At 48.5% G+C, this 17,516-nt stretch overlaps 1 protein-coding gene across 4 annotated transcripts in view; it reads left to right on the top strand.

Annotated features, from left to right (window-relative positions):
• Nucleotides 1-12,446: 12,446 nt before the first annotated feature.
• Nucleotides 12,447-17,516, top strand: part of Arhgap22 (Rho GTPase activating protein 22) — a 169,988-nt gene continuing 164,918 nt past the window's right edge. Inside the window, exons 1-2 of one of the 4 annotated variants that reach the window (XM_028878368.2) lie at nt 12,447-12,679; nt 15,745-15,904. In XM_028878368.2, the coding sequence (XP_028734201.1) occupies nt 15,853-15,904 (52 nt within the window). In that variant the 5' untranslated portion in view covers nt 12,447-12,679; nt 15,745-15,852. Of the gene's footprint in view, nt 12,680-15,648; nt 15,905-17,516 lie in introns of those variants that run through there. The other 3 variants (XM_028878365.2, XM_037208716.1, XM_028878366.2) reach the window with 3 other exon arrangements.

Here is a 17,516-nt window from a genome sequence, read left to right as displayed (position 1 = left end):
CCCTAGCCCGGGAGCATTGAGTCCAGAAGTCCTCCTTGTAGAGAGGTTGTGTCCCTTACACACTGTGACCACAGGGCTCAGTACCCGGGAGCTGCAAAGAAGCCTTCTCATTTGATTCCCCAAGGACCCTAAGCTGGGTCCCGTGGGCTGTGCTCTGCGGGTGGAGACCAGTGTAAGCAGGACAAACACCCCAACTTTTCGGGAACATCACATGCTCTCTAGGCACAAACAGGGCAATGAATTGCTACAAGGACAGTCCACAGAAGTACTAGAAGGAAGTGCCACCTGCCCAGGAAAGCGAAGAGTGTCCCAGCTGGGGTCACCAGCTGCAGAGGGCCATAAGAATCCACACACAGCAAGCAAAGATGGGTTCTTCTGCCCTTTGGGGTGGGGGCCCAGTGTTGCCCTGGCCTGACACGGGCCCCTGACCCAAATGTCTACATGGTGGACAAGTGTGTCCTTCATTCCTGCTCTGCGCACACCCTCCAGAGGAAAAATGACCGGATTCAGGTGCCCTGGATTTGGATCAGGTTCAGCATCGAGAAGCAGCTTTGCTGCAGGTGAGGACACCGTTCGGGAGCCGGGGGAATTAAGTACGGAAGTGAAGTCTTCCGTCACTTCCCGACCCTTCCTCTCAGACCACCTGAGCCTAACAGGCTCTCCACAGCAGAGTCTCACCTTCCGATCGTAGCAGACACCCATTTTCTGGCTCTCCCCACGTTCAAATTCATGTCTGACAGGTATGTACAGTCAACGAGTATGTACATGTGACAGGTACGTACAGGTCACTGCAGTGTTCACAGGGGTTGGTCCTTCTCCATGGCCTCGAAATACTTCTCACAACTAAACAGCTCACTTCCTCTCTCAACACAGAGGCATTCCACACGGCTACTCGATAGAGAATAATGCTAGAATTATCAATACCGTGTGCATTTATTTTATATTTTTTGAATAAAAGTTTTATGTTCTTAAAAATAATTTTACTTACATTTTTATCTTAACCATCACATCTACTTTTTTAAAAAAAAGATTTATTTGTTTTTGTTTTCTGTGTGTGAGTGTTTGCCTGCAGATACTACTGTGCCCTATGTGTGTAATGTGTCTGAGACTGTCAGGAGAGGGCATCAGATCCCCTGGAATTGGAGTCACAGGTGATCATGAGCCGCCTAATATGGGTGCTGGGAACTTAATCTGGGTCCTCTGTAAAAGCAGTGTCTTACAAAATGGCAGCCCACAGAATGGGAAAAGATCTTCACCAACCCCACATCTGACAGAGGGCTGATCTCCAAAATATATAAAGAACTCAAGAAACTAGACAGCAAAATACCAAACAATCCAATTATAACATGGGATGCATATCTAAACAGAGAATTCTCAATAGAAAAATCTCCAGTGGCTAAAAGATATCTAAGAAATTGCTCAACATCCTTGGTCATCAGGGAAATGCAAATCAAAACGACTCTGAGATACCATCTTACACCTGTCAGAATGGCTAAGATCAAAACCACTGATGACAGCTTCTGTTGGAGAGGATGTGGAATAAGAGGAACACTCCTTCGCTGTTGGTGGGAATGAAAACTTGTACAGCCACTTTGGAAACTAGTATGGCAACTTCTCCGAAAATTGAGAATCAATCTACCACAAGTCCCAGCAATAGCACTATTGGGCAGATACCCAAAGGATGCTCAACCACACCACAAGGACACTTGCTTAACTATGTTCATAGCAGCATTATGCATAATAGCCAGAACCTGGAAATAAGCTAGATGCCCCTCAACTGAAGAATGGATAAAGAAAATGTTGTACATTTACACAATTGAATATTACTCAGTAGTTAAAAAATGACGTCATGAAATCTTCTAGCAAATAGATGGAACTAGAAAAAAATCATCCTGAGTCAGGTAACCCAGACCCAGAAAGACAAACATGGTATGTACTCACTCATAAGTGGATAATAGCTGTAAAGCAAAGGATAACCAGGCTACAACCCACAGCCCCAGAGAAGCTAGGTAACAAGGAGGACCCTAAGGGGAAATAGATGAGATCTCCTCAGTAAACTGGGGGCAGAGGCAGGATAAAGGGAAGGGGATAAGGAATGGGAACATAAGGGATCGGGATGATCCAGTTGGGGGAGGGACTGAGAGGGAGAGCAATGAAAGAGATAGCTTCATAGAGGGGGCCGTTAGGGGTTAGAGAGAAACCTGGTGCCAGGGAAACTCCCAGGAATCCACAAGGATGACTCTAGCTAAGACTCCTAGCAATAGTAGAGGGAGCCTGAACTGGCCTTCTCCTGACATCAGATTGGTGACTACCCTAATTGTCAATAGAGAGACCTCACCCAGTAACTGATGGAAGCAGATGCAGAGACCCACAGCCAAGCACTGGGCCGAGCTCCTGGAGTCCAGTTGAAGAGAGGGTGGAGAGGTTATATGAGCAAAGGGGTCAAGATCATGATGGGGAAACCCACAGAGACAGGGGCAGCTGACCCAAGCTCGTGGGAGCTCACGGACTGACAGCTAGGGAGCCTGCATGAGACCGACCTAGGTCCTCTGCATGTGGGTGACAGTTGTGTAGCTTAGTCTGTTTGTGAGGGCCTTAGCAGTGGGACCGGGACCTGTCCCTGGCACATGAGCTGGCTTTTTGGAACCTGTTCCCTATGGTGGGATCCTCAACTCAGCCTTGCTGCAGGGGGGAGGAGCTTGGTCCTGCCTCAACTTGATGTGCCACTGTTTTGTTGACTCCCATGGGAGGCCTTACTCTTTCTGAGGAGTGGATGGAGGAGAAAGGAGGTCGGGGGAGGGGATGGGAGGAGAGGAGGAAGGGGAAGCTGTGGTTGGTACGTAAAATAAATTTTAAAATTATTAATAAAAAGCAGTATCTTAGTTAGGGTTTCTACTGCCATGATAAAACACCATAACCATCCAGGCGGTGGTGGCACATGCCTTCAATCCCAGCACTCGGGAGGCAGAGTCAGGTGGATCTCTGTGAGTTCGAGGCCAACCTGGTCTACAGAGCGAGATCCAGGACAGGCACCAAAACTACACAGAGAAACCCTATCTCGAAAACAAAACAAAATGAAAAACAAAAAAACACCACATCCAAAAGCAACTTGGGGAGGAAAGGGATTGTTCCAGTTTATGACTCTCAGGTCACTGAGGGAATTCAGGGCAGGGACCTGGAGGCAGGACTGGCAGAGACTGTGGAGGGGTGATGCTCACTGGCCTGCTACCCATGAATGGCCCAACCTTCTTTCTTACGCCACAAGCCCAGGAGCGGCACAGTCATCTGGGCCCTCCAATGTCAATCATCAGTAAAGAAAATGCCCTGCTTGCTTACCTACAGACGGTACGGTGGGGGCACTTCCTCACCTGAGGTTCCTCTTCCCAGATAACGCTGGCTTGTATCACGCTGACAAATAAATAAATAATAAAAAACAGGACAAACATCAAGTGCTCTTAACTGCAGAGCCATCTCCAGCTCCCACACGTACCTTCTGATTTTTGTGGAAGTATTTTTAAACGTAACAATAATAGTGACATGACAGCCCCCACTATGTGTACACAGTAGGTTGGGGTGGATGGCAGGGGCTACAAGTGGATCCACTCTGCAGTACCTTGTGTTAAACCCTTTCTTTAAAAGTGCTTCTGATTGCCAAGCATGCAGATAGTTACACTTGTAATCTCACCACACACAAGGCTGAGGCAGGAGGGTCATAAGTTTGAGAGTGTGTGTAGGTCTGTGTGCATAGAAGCCTTTGTATCTCTATGTGCATGTGTGTTTATGTCTGTGCTTGTGTGTGTGAGTGTGTCTGTGTTTGTGGGTCTGTTCATCTGTGTGTGTGTCCTTTTATTTATTTTTGTCATGTATGTAGACTCATGCATGTTTGTCTGAGTAACACATGCGTGCAGTGTCCACAGGAGCCAGAAGAGGGCAATCCCCTTGAGTTATAGTCACAGGTAGTCGTGAGCCTCTTGTGGGCACTGGAACCCAACACCTAGTCCTCTGCAATAACAGAGTGCTCTTAACCACTGGACCATCTCTCCAGCCCCAGACTAGTGTGACTTGGTATGTTTAAAACAAGTGCAAACCTACTCTCCCAGCTCAAAATCATGTAAAATCTAAGTAGAGATGAGATATTGTCTATGGAAATTTAGCATACGGATTGAATAAATGTAAAATACACCACAGAGTTGGAAGATGTCGTATAGGGACGGTTTAATGCACCTCAATCATCAGTATTTATACTAATGACATGTTGAGACATCTTGCCTGTGTTGTGTCATGTAAATCCAAATCCGTTAGGAAACTGATTTCTCCTGCCCCTTTACGTGGTTAGTGGCAAGCTGCTTCACACGCACATGGCACATACATCTCTGTTACAGTTCCCTGGGCACTGGTTGGGGCTCGGGGGTAGAGCACCTGCCCCCCATGTGCCCGGCCCCGGGTGCCACCCTCAGCACTTCAAACCTTGAAGCCTGGGGCACTGGAAGCCTCTCTGCTCCATGTCCTCCCCATGTCACCCTGCAGCGTTGGTCACTCCGTGTGGCCGCAGCTCAATCTCGTCGGGCCACGCTTTGGCTCGCTCCCTGCTCATTAAGATGCTTCTGAGTTACCAGGCTCCTCCAGGGCCTCCTCCAGCTGTGCAGGTCAGCCTGAGCGTCAGACCAGGGCTCACGGAAGTGTACATCGTCCATGCCCACCATAGCCTCTGAGGCCCAGTGGGAACGGGAACAGGACAGCACTTCGCCAGTCCCCGTCGAGACCCCCTGCCCCAGGGTGTTCTCCTCATCATCCTGCCACAGCCTGTTTTTGAGCTTCTATTGTAAAGCACTATCTCACTAGAGCTGAGGCCAAAGCTGCTGTCTGGACCAGAGCGGAACAAGTGAGGAGCTGACTGCGCCCAAAGTGTGCGCCCTCCATCACTTACCCGGCTCCTAGTCTTGCCCCTGCAGGAGTATGGGGTTCTCCGGGGCGCTTTTCCAGCTGGGCCCCTGGGCCACCTGGAGAGCACGGAGCCGCTCCTGCTGAGAACAACTCCTGGGGCCCTATGCCAAAGCACTGGGGTGGGGTGGGGTGCGGAGGGGAGGGGCGGCACGGGAGACCACGCACACCCTAAAGAGCATGCTGAGAGCGCCATCTTGTGGTCGTGGTTGTCACTTACAGTCAGGATTGTCTAGTCTATCGGGTGCTTCTTTTTCCTTTCTTTTTAACATTTATTTAAATCCACACACACTTTGTTAGATATCATTATGATTATATTCAATAAAGTGTGTCTTTGTGATTCTCCTCCTCCAACCCCTTCACCCCTCTGGAATCCCTGTCCCTCCTTGTAGCCTCTCCATAGTACTGCCTCTTTCCTGTCCCTGTGTCCTTTGTCCCCTCGGGAGCATCCTTCATCAAAGAACATCACTCCCCGAAGGTCCCCTTTCCGACTGTTACACATCGTGGGCTAGGATCTTCATGCAGGGAGCACATAGGAGTTTTTTTTTTTCTTTCTGAGTTTTGGTCGCCCTAACTTTCCAAATTCATCCATTTCCTGAAATTTTTCATAATTAAACTATTCTTCACAGATGACGAATACTGTTTTTAGTTAGCATGAAAATCTGAGTTACATTTATGATGTTTTTATACATGCCTGACATTGTAGCTAACCCCATCAATTCCTCCCCTTTCTCCTGCCAAATAACCTCCCTTCCACACAGATGACATCAGAGGAGAACTATATTATTTGTAGTTAATACAGACGCTGCACATCGGGAGAAAGTGTCATATTTTGCCTCCCCCACCACTTCTCACTCCTTCTTTTACATTTGCACTGTATGTCATATGCATATGTAAATGCAACATACAAACATAAAATGTTCACATACAATACGTGCATAAGAGAGAACGTGCCATTTGTCTTTCTGAGTCTATCTCATATTCTTCACATGGTTTCCAGATCTACCCATTTTCCTGCACATGCTATAATTTCAGGGGGATTTGTTATATTAGTGTGTGAGTGTGCACACATGTGTGACGTGTCAGGGTGGAGCCTGTGTGAGCCATGACTGCATGTGTGGAGGTCAGATGACAGCTTTGGGGCGTCCATTCCCTTTCCTCCTTGTTGAAACAGGGCCTCTCTTGGGCCTGCCATGCTGGTAGCCCAGGCTAGCTGGGCCACCATCTCCAGGCTATCCTCCTGTCCCCACCTCCATCCTTGACACAGGACAGCTGAGATTCCAGATGAAAACTGAAACCATGGCATCTGGCCATGGGTTCCAGGGGTCAAACTCGTGTCTTCGGGCTTGTACAAAAGCACATTTAGCACCAGAGTCCTCTCCCCATAATTTCATCTCACAGCTGAATAAAGTCCCATTGTGTGAATGGACCACGTTTTCTTTATCCCTTCATCTGTTGACGGACATCTAGGCTGGTTCCATATTGGTTACTCTTCCCATTGTATGACAGAATACTAGACGAGAAGCAATTTAAAGAGAGGAGGGTTCGTTCTGGATGTGAGTTTGAAGTCAGGGAGGGGTGAGGCAGTGGTCACTTTGCATCCATAGTCAGGGTGCAGAAGCAATAAACGCTGGCACTGGACTCGCTGTCCGCTTTTTATTCAGTCTCAGGCTAGACCTTCCCTGCTGAGTTTAACCCTCTGGAAATGTCCTTGCCGATGGGTGTGTCTCCTGGGGCTAGTCTAAATCCAGTCAGGTTAGCAATGACGTTAACACATTTTGGCTATAGCAAATGGTGTCTCAGGTAACATGTTCAGGTGTTTCAGGAGGATAGCGGGGTCACACCTTCAGCGTTTTTCAACAGGAACTACCATGTTGATTTCCATAGTGACAGCACCACTTCACACCCACGCTGGCAGTGGAGGGTTCTTACTTCCATGCATCCTTGCCAGGAGTGTTTTTGTGTTTTTTGTTTTTTTGTTTTTTCCTGATGATAGCCATTCTGTCTAAGTTGAATTAGAATCTCAAAACAGTTTTAAGTTAGATTGCTCTGGTGGCTAAGGATGTTGGACATTTTTCAAATATTTATCGGCTGTTTGCTTTTCTTCTTTTGAAAACTATCTGCTGAATTTGCCTGTCCACTTACTGATCAGATGATTTGGTGTTTAGTTTTCAGAGTTCTTTATTCTGGATATTGACCCCCTGTTAAATGCGTAGGTGGAAAGGGTTTTCTCGCACTCTGTAGATGACCTCTTTGCTCTGCTGGTGGCTTCCTCTGTTATGCAGAAGCTTTATGTAATAATTTCACACAGTTCATCGTCAGTTCCTGACATCGCCTCCTATGCCACTGTGTTCTGTTCAGAAAGTCCTCACCTGTGCCTGGGTAGTGAATTGTTTTCGCTGCTTTCCTCGAGCAGTCTCAGAATTCCAGATCTTACATTACGGTTGAGGGGGGTTTTGTGTGTAGGACAGGAGATGTATATCTAACTTCTTAGGGCTGATATCCAGGTTTGCTGGTATCACTAGATGAAATGCTTTCTTTACTCTGAAGAGTGTTTTGAACAGCTTTCTCAAAAAGTAGGTGCCTGTGGCTGTGTGGGTTTAAGCTGGGTCCTCTACTGCTGTGCATGCATCTGACCTGGGCCGGTACCATGCTGGTTCTGTCACTATGGCTCTGTAGTGTTATTGGAGATAAGGTTGTGTGTTGTCTACAGCATTGCTCTTTTGCTTTGGGTTGCTTTGACTATTTGGGACACTCATCTGTGCTTCCATAAGAACTTTAGGGTTGTTTGATCTGTTTTCTGAAAAATGCTGTTAGGATTTTGATTGTGATCACATTGACTCTGTAGATCACTTTCATAGTTTACCATTTTCACAATATTAATTCTGCCAATTAATGAGCACAGGAGGTTTTTCCATCTTTTCTGTTTCTTTTTTCTGGGTTTTAGAGTTTTCACTGTAGAGGTCTTTTGCCTTCCTGGCTGTTTCTTCCTAGGCGAGTTTAATCTGTGTTTGGTGTTCTGAAGCTGTTATGAATGAGATTATTTTCCTTTGTGGCAAGATCATTATCAATATATTTAAAAACTAGTTTTTATATGTTGACTTTGTATCCTCCTTCTTCACTTAAAGTATTTACCAAGTCTACTACTCTCTGATGGAGACTTTAAGGTCTTTTGTTCATGAGATCATATCTGCAGACAGGAATGTCTGGCCTCCTCTTTTCTTATTTATAGCCTTTTGTTTCCTTGCCTTGCTTTATTGCTCTAGCTAAGACCTCAAACATTACATTGAGCAAGAGGGTAAAATGGTCACCCTTGTCTTGTTCCTGATGTTAAAGAAGATACTTTCATTTTTCCCAACTTAGTATAATGTTGGCTGTAGGTTTACCGTGTGTAGACTTTATTGGGTCAGGTATGATCTGTTCCTAGTTTCTACATCTTGTGAGATGGTCCTGGGATTTCTGTTCTTCCGTCTGTGTGTGCTGCGTTACACTTTTAGATTTCTGTATATTGAACCCCTTACTTTCCCAGAATGAAACCGTGTTAACTGTGATGTGTGGTCTCCTTAATGTGTCCTTAAAATTGGTTTGTGAGTATTCTACGCAGAATTTTTGCCTCTGTGTCATCAGGGAGATTGACCTATAGTTTTCTTTTTGTGTGTGTTCCTATCCAGTTGTGGTACCATGGTAATGCTGGCTTCATAGAATGGGTTTGGAAGAGTTCTTTTCCTTTCTGGTTTACAAAGTCTTTAGGGAGCGTTGCTGTTCGCTCTTCTTTAAAGCTCTGAGGGGACCTGGTGCTGAATCCAGCTGCTCTTGAACTTCTTTTCCAGGAGACTCTTTGACAAAGCGTCAAACGTGTTGCTTGTCACAGGCTTGTTTAAGTTACCTACATCCTCTTGAGCCCATCTTGGGTCTGATAAGTGTGTTTTCAATTTCATTTGACTCCAGGAATTTTTAAATTTCCTCCTCCTTCTCTTCAATGACCAATTGGTCATTTAGGAACATATTGTTTGAGCTCTGTGCAATTGTGTATACAGTTCCTTGGTTTCTCCTATTGCTGAGTTCCAGTTTCATTCCACTATGATCTGATAATATATGAGAAATTACCTCCATCTTTTGTGTTTCTCTAGTGTCTAAAACACGATCTGTTTTAGAGGAATGTATCTTCTGCTGTGGTTGGGGGGATGATGTGTTAAGCCCTTTTAGCTGTGATGCACATTAACTGTGAAAATCCTTGCTAATCCCTCAGTCTGGATGAACTATTCATTCTGGAAAGTGGAGTATTGAACCTACCTCTACTATTGTATCAAAGACCTGTCATCTGCCGTCCGTGTCCATTTGTGTTTGTCTGATGAAACAGGGAGGCCTAAACTTTGGTGCACATAAACATTTACACATTAAAATTATCACTTTATCTTGGTGAATTGTTCCCTTTATTAGTTTGCAGTGACCTTTTATCTCTGGCTAGTTTCTATTTGACGTCTACACTATCGGGTATGATTACTGCTGTGCCAGCCTGCTTCTGGCTTGGCTTTGCTTCGGTTTGGTTGCTTGCCAGGCTGCCGTCTGCCCTTTAACTCTGTCTGTGGGTGTGGTTTGGGGAGACAACAGATAATTGGATCATAGTTTCCAGTTCGTCAGCTGGTCTCTACTACATTGGAGACTTGAATCTATTTGTATTTATAGCTATTATTGAGAGAGTTTTGCTTATTCTTGTAATTTTTGTTGCTTGGTTTTGGTTGGATTCTGGTAGGTTATTTGTTGTTTTCTTTCTCTTCTATTCATATTAGGACTTTGCTGATTTACTGTGTTGGACAGGATGAATTCTTCCTTAGTTCATCATCCCGCTTATCACCCCACTCATAAAGTGTACCTTTGTTGCGCCCTCTTGATTGGTGTTTTCTTCCTCTTCTATGTTTTGGGTTCCTAGGTGCCTTCAGTATTGCTGGCTTGGTGGTCATAAACTGCTTTAGTTCATGCTCATCTTGATATGTCTTTATGTCTCCACGGATATTAAAAGACAACTATGCGCCGGACAGTGGTGGCGCACGCCTTTAATCCCAGCACTCAGGAGGCAGAGCCAGGCAGATCTTTGTGAGTTCAAGGCCAGCCTGGTCTACAGAGTGAGTTCCAGGGAAGGCGCAAAGCTACACAGGGAAACCCTGTTTTGAAAAACCAAACAAACAAACAAACAAACAAAAGACAACTTTGCTCACCCCTGTTGCTGGCTTTCCTCTCCAGGCCACGGCTTGGTTAGATCCTTGCTTCCTATGTCTGCTTATGTATGTCCTCTTTCAAGTTGCTGATTCTTTTTATAAGTAACTTTTGAATTCTTCGTCTGGCATCCTAGCCAGCTCTGTGTCTTCATACTTGGTAGCTGGGTTATCATCTTGTGGAGCGGTCACACTGCTGTCCTTTGTCATGTCCCTTGAGTTTCTGCATTGTGGCTCACACGTCTGTCAGTTTGAATCTCTTTCCTGGCCTCAAAGGGATCCTCTCAGTGAATGACCTTCTCTTGAGGGCTTCCTCTTCAGAACTATTGAGAGAAGAAAGAACAGCTGCTGTGACAGCAGCAGGAATCAGCCAAACAAGATACAGAAATGCATTTAAAACTGATGAGAGCCCTGGACGCACCACCAATGCCTGGGGAGAAATATAAACCAAAAGAGTGTGTGCTTTGACCGTCAGAGTTGTGGATGGTAAATGTGGAAGCAGTAAAGGATTGAGATAAAAGAGAGGGGCAGCGAAGTGGAAAATGGAGGAAAATAAAGTTAAATAAGAGGAAGGAGTGGAGAAGGATGAAAGACTAAGAGATTAAAATAATAATTCATGATTTTTGAATAATGAAAAATCATAAACAGAATAATTTGGTATATAAAAGAAGAGTAATGAAAGATAAAAATAAAGGATGATTTAAAAATACATATAAAGTCAAAATGTTACAAAGAACACAGTAAAAGTGGAGGCAAGCATCAAAAAAAAAAAAAAAAAAAAAAGGCTACCATGCCCGGCGGCAGTGGCACAGGCCTTTAATCCCAGCACTCGGGAGGTGGAGCAAGGCAGATCTCTGTGAGTTCGAGGCCAGCCTGGTCTAGAGAGCGAGATCCAGGACGGGCACCAAAACTACACAGAGAAACCCTGTCTCGAAAAACTTTAAAAAAAAAAAAAAAACTAATAATGGAAAATGAAGAAGCAAAGTTAGATAAGCGTAAGAAGGGAAATAAAATATATGAAACCTTTATATACATATGTGTGTGTGTAACGATAATAGTAGGAAAAAAGAGAACATGGATTTGAAAAAGAGCAAGGAGTGGTGTATGGGAGGAAAGGGAAGGGGGAAATGATGTAACTACATTTTAACCTCAAAAACCAAAAGAGATAGCTTGAAAATAAAGTAAAAATACTACTAAAGTTAAAAAAAAGCGAAGGGAACAGAAGTCAGAAGGAAAAGTATAAAGAATCAGAACAAACTCCTGGGCTCCCAAACCTGGAGTCTTCCATTGGAGAAAACTGATCTTCCCTCAGCCAGCGGGTGTCAGTTGCAGATAAGTTTCTCAGTTAGGAGTGAGTGGGTCCCTTAGCAAATCGCCCAATGTGACCGATAGCACTTGGTCCTCTAGAAGATCCATGGGTTTAGGCATATCCCTATCTGCGCCTTACAGATAGGGAATGGGGCTCAGGGAGGCTGTGACACTACCCAGTGTCCTCCAAGGGAGTCAAAAATCGATTTCGCCTCAATCTGTCTCCTCCTTCGAACTGCAAACCCAGCTGCCTTTTCCAGCAAGCCTGGAAGACTTGAGTTTCTTCCCCCCCCGCCCCCCCCGCCCCCCATGCACAAAGGAGGCCTGATGAGGTATTTTCCAGTGAGGTTCCCTGCGGCTTAGGAGCTGACGCGATCCAAGAACAGCGGCCCACGTCCTTGCCTTTTAGCATGTTAGCTGAATCAGAGGCGATGCCTGGCAGTGCCTTTGCTGAGCCCAGGTGAGTGAGAGCCTGGCCCATCCTGAAAGAAGGAAACTTTCTGCCCCACCCCACCCCCGCGCAGTGTGGGCACCTCCCCACTTCTTTCCTGGGCCTTGGTTTTTAATGCCCCCGTGTCACTTATGGCTTAGGAGACAGTCGTATCTCTCCTCTGCTACCCAGAGGCTCCTCTTGCTGCAGTTCTCAGGGCCTAATCATGAAGCAAGGCGCGAGGGCTGATTTGATGGGAACAAGAATCTTTATAAGCCCCAGGAACTACACACCAGCAGGTGATGGAGTGTAAGCAAAATTCTGCAGGCGGGAACAAGCCCAGGGTCCCCGAGCACGGGCGGCAGCGCCTCGAAGGACCACGAGAGGGCGCTCCAAACCAAACAACCCAGGCACTCCTCGGCGAGGCACTTCCCCGCAGAGGTCCCCCTTTCACAGGACGCTTTCCCGAGCCGAGCCGAGCCGTTGAGGCTGCTGCAGCCTTAAGAGGCCAGCCAAGGATTGCCGTCAGAGCATCATCCCCCAGAGGCACCGAGGAGACAGGAAACCTGCATCCTGCCTGATGATGTTCAGCCTGGGCTGCATCCCCTGGTCCTGCCAGCGGACTCATCCCATGGGAGTCCGAGGCAGGACCAAAGGCAGGGAGCCCACGGCTGGGGCTCCCACGGGGTGAGAAGAGGGGCGGCAACCCGAGTGCTCCCTCTAGGCGCCGAAGAAGGAGCCCCCGGAGGATCAGGCAGAGGTGGAGAAGCCTGCTCTCCAGGTTCAGGTGAGCAGAGGTGAGGTCCAGGTCAGCCAGGACTTCACTCTCGCGCACACAGCAGGGCTCTCACCCAGCAGCGACCCTGTGCTGGGTGAGTGGGCAGCCAGGGCTGCACAAATTCCCAGACCACGGGCTGTGAGTTCATACTTTAAAGATGGACTTTAAAGCCCCTCCTAGGCCACATTCAATTTCTGCGTGGCTGGGAGCACCACGGTTCCCCGGTGAGAACCTCCCCCGGGTGCTGTCAGGTGTCAGGTAAACGTGTCTGGTACACAGTCCTATGCCAGCTGTTATTAGTGCCTGCAAGCGGAGTGATGTAGGCCACAGGGGCACTGGCCTGAGTCCAGGGCAAACCGGTTTGTTGTGAGCATGGTGCGGAGCCATGGTTAGAGCTGAGTCATGTTCAGGGAGGTGTCCAGCTCACCCTCTGAAAGCCGCCCTGGCTGTGCTTGGCTTGGCTGGGTGGGGCCTGCTCTTGGCCTGGCTTAGAAAGGTGGGTTAGGGGAAGGCTGAGGCGGAGGGTGGAGAGCGGTTTCTTTCTTTCACAGAGGTGGCCCCTCTCCACCGCATCTCCCACAGTAGCATAGGGGTTTGGGAGCCCCCAGCCCCGACCCATTATGTTCTCCCAGGGTCTATCCTGGCACCCAACTCTCTCCTCTGCCAGCCCTCTCTAGACTTGTGACAAGTAGCCCCGCCCAGACACCCCCAAGCCCCCCGCTGAGAGACCAGGCTGGCTTTAGCCAATCGGCATGTCCCACTGGTTTGGATCTAGTCTCAGGTGGGTTGGTTAGTGCCCCCCAAACAAACCCTAAGGAAAGAAGGGTTTTAAAGGTGGTTGGGAGGGGCTCTTTGGTTCTTCTGAGACTGGAAAATCTACCCTTTCCTCCTTCTGGGTGGGAGGAAAGAAATATTAGCCCCTGGAGCTGAGCCCACCCAGAGGGGAGGGTGGGAGGAAGGAGGAAGGAAGAGGGGGAGGAGAAAACACCCTAGAAGCAAACAGAACAGGAAAGAAACCCAGACTTGGTTGACAATGTCAACCTGCTGGATCCAGCCTTGCCTGCCACCTGGGTCATGAGGATGTTCCTCCTAAAGGAGCTAATACATGAATTCAACTCTAACTTTACTCTTGTTTTGTTTCGTTTTTTTTTTTTTTTAAACAGGGTCTCATGTAGCCCAGGCTGGCCCTGAACTTACTATGTAGCTGAGGGTAACCTTGAACTTCTGATCCTCTGCCTCCACCTCCTGAGTGCTGGGATTACAGACATACACCACTCCTGGCTTTGTGTCCCAATAAGGACCAGACCCAGGACATGGACCCAGAACTTCCATTCCAAGTCTTGATACAATGGGTTTGGGGGTACCCCCCACCACCAGTGTCCAACCCATCCCAGTCCACCTGTGTTTTCAAGCCCTGTGTGCCTCTAGGACAGAAGGAGGGTGTCACTCCAGACCCGGCAGGGTCTCTGAGGTCGTACCAGCTCCAGGTCTTCATCTCCTAGCTCCAGCTCTGTCTCTGCTCTATCCCTGAGGCTCCCAGCTCAGCTGTGAACTCTGGGCTATCTGGGCTCCAGGGCCCAAGGTCATGCCGGCCACTTGGGCCTGAGCTCTTGTAGATGTCATGTTTAACCACTTTTTCCTTCTCTTGGCTATCCCAAAGACAGTCTGCCCTCTCCATTCCAGGTGCTGCCCCATCACTTCCCTAGAGACCTCTCAGTGACAGGAACTGTGCCCAAATGATAAAGTGTGAGTCAGAAGCACTGTGACCCAGCACAAGCCACAGAATGCCGGCCACTAGTCCAGAGCCCGGAGCTTCCGTTGCCTGGGGCATGGTGAAGAACGGATGACAGACAGCCCACATCCCAACCCCCACACACACAACACATCCCTACCTCCCCATAACCCTACCTCCCCCACATCCCTACCTCCCCCACATCCCTACCTCCCCCACATCCCTACCTCCCCTACATCCATACCTCCGCACAGAGCTCTACCTCCACCATAACCCTACCTCCCCCACATCCCTACCTCCCCCACATCCCTACCTCCCCCACATCCCTACCTCCCCCACATCCCTACCTCCCCCACATCCCTACCTCCCCACATCCCTACCTCCCCACATCCCTACCTCCCTCACACATCCCTACCTCCCCCACATCCCTACCTCCCCCACATCCCTACCTCCCCTACATCCCTACATCCCCACATCCCTACCTCCCCCACATCCCTACATCCCCCACATCCCTACCTCCCCCACACAGCTCTACCTCCCCCACATTTCTGCTTCCCCCCCCAGGGCTCACATTGTAACTTCAGGCCTGACACAAGCTTAGCTTGTAGAGGCTAGCAGAGTAGAGACAAGGTGAGAAGGGGAAGCACATTCCAGGCTTCTCCTCCCAGAAGGTGCTCCTCCATCTGCAGATACATCAGATGCATTAAGGCAGGTGACATTGTGCCTGCCACCTTAGAGCCCGGCCTTGCCTTAGGTCACTAGGGCTGCTGTGTGATGTTGATGACGGCAGACACGCCACTTGGCTACTTACAGCCAAGCTCGTTTGTTTGTTTGTTTGTTTGTTGTTTGTTTGTATCAGTTTTCCACGACTGTAGATGACGTAATGGATGGTGTAAGGACAGATTTCCAAAAATAAAATGGAGAAGTGGCACCCTGAGGATGTGACATGGCTTTCCTGGGCTCTACCCCTACACCTGGGTCACAAGCCCCAGATGCCACCGTGCAAACCGGAAGTCACCCCACACGTTCAGAGAAATTTGCACATGTTCCCTTAGGTCCACGCCGGCTCCTTGGAAAACCCAAATCTAGCAGCTAGTGCTCCTGGCCCCCCCAGTCCTCGCTTCCGCTGACGAATCTGGCATCTGTTCCCTCTCAGAGGCGGTTGTCACTGCTGGTCCCATTTTACAGATTTGAGGAACTGATACTCTGACTTCCCCAAGTTTGCTCTCAGATCCCCAAGGTACATGCTCCGCAGAGAAACTCATTCCTCACAGCAGGCTTCATGTTGGAAATCCAGGCAAATGCCTGTAAAGGGCATTCTAAATATATTTCTTTACTATAGATGCTGATCGCCTGCTGCTGAAACCAGGAATTAGCTTGTCTGCCTGAGGATGTGGCTGCTGCCTTCGAAAGAAGCTTCGGGAGAGATCTGCCGATTGCCAGCTTAGCGATGCTACCGACGGCTTCCAGCAAAAGAAGAACCTTCGCTGCCAGATACTTCAGTAAGGATTTGGCTGTGTGGGCATGACTGTGTGTTTGACTTCTTGCTTGAGGGTGGGGTCGCTTGGGGCCACTGAAAGAGCCTCCTCAGTCTTGTGGGCTGTGGGCACTGTGCAGTATATGGGCAGGGCTCAATCTTTCTTCAGTTCCCAGCACTGGCTGGTACCCCAGCACTCAGCCCTGTATCCCAGCATCTGCTCTATGTCAGCCTGAAAAAATGGGCTCCAACATGACAGCAAATGTCAGGGGTCCTGGACTCCATTTGGTGTCCATGAGGACCACCATGTCCATAACCTGCTTGGACACTAGGTAAAGCTTCCACAGGGAGGGTGGTGCATCCCAAGGCTCCTCTGCCTGTGCCAGGAAACAACCCAGCCTGGCCGTGAGCTGAAGGATGTGGACGATGGCTGAGTAGCCCCAGGGAAGGGGCTGGGAAGGAAGTAATTAGCCACAGTGGAGCTATTGTCCATTCAAGTCGTACAGATGCTGGTCGGTGTGCTCTGAAGGTGCTGATCCCTTCAAGAGCTGAGTCTTGTAGGTGCTGGGTCACACCAATGTAGGTCCAGAAGGTACAAGGTCATACAGGTGCCTAGCCTTGCAGGTGCTGGGTCATATAGGTGCTAAGTCCTGCAGGTGCTGAGTCATATAGGTGCTAAGTCCTGCAGGTGTTGGCTAGGTGTACCCCTCAGGTGCCCTAACCAAATGTGTGGGTACTCGCAGGACCCCGGACAGGAAGGAGCTGGTTGTGTTTGTAGCTAGCAGATGTTCTCTGGTAGTTATGGACCTGAGAGCTGAATTCGGGAAACAGATCATCTGTGGTATCCTCAGGGCCCCTGGTCCTGCCTTAGAAACTGAGGGAGCTCTTCAAACTCCCCAGCCTCCTCTGGAAATGTCTGCTTAGCAGTCTTAGGTGGATCCCAGGCTTCAGCACATTGTTATGTCACCGCCAGCATCAGGAGAAAGTGAACAGAGCCACAGGGTTTGGACTGCAGGCATATGTGGGGTGAAGAGAAAGTTTCCTCTTTCACAGAGGCAGAGTTGAGTGGACTGGAAGCCAGGACTGGGCTCTGAGTCTGGGCTAGATTCTAGGTGGAAGCTCCGCTGGAATCAATGTGCAGAGATCAGAGGAGAAATCGAGCTGGGGCGGCTGAGATCACAGTATCTGACAGTCTCCGGGTGTTTGCGTCCAACTCGGGTCACGGTGTTATCCAGCTCCAAATGAAAAGCCCTGGCTTTTGTGGAAGGGTCAGCTGCCAGATTTGTCTGATATGATGGATTATGCCCCCACCTCCAGGGGCATGTGCCCACTGTTGAGAAAGGGACAAAGGAGATGCTACACGAGAATTTAATGAATAAGATGGTATTGATTTTTATATTAAAGTAAAATTCACATGGCAGAGAGTTAGCGTTTTGAAGTGTAAAGTGGCAGTCCATACATGCAGCATCCTGTGTGGCCACGGCCTCAGACTAGCTGATGAGCTTTGCCATGTCATCCTGCATGGACTACACAGTCCCCACGCACAGCCATGACAGCCACCAGTCTGTCTGTCTGCGTGGACTTAGCTGCTGCACAGATCTGGTAAGTGTGTGTGTTCCTCTGTGCCTGGCCTTTCA

This window comes from Peromyscus leucopus, chromosome 9 (assembly GCF_004664715.2).
Source record: "Peromyscus leucopus breed LL Stock chromosome 9, UCI_PerLeu_2.1, whole genome shotgun sequence".
Taxonomy (NCBI): Eukaryota; Metazoa; Chordata; class Mammalia; order Rodentia; family Cricetidae; genus Peromyscus; species Peromyscus leucopus.
The sequence above is the reverse complement of the archived record's forward strand: the minus strand, read 5'-3'. Positions and strand labels throughout refer to the sequence as shown.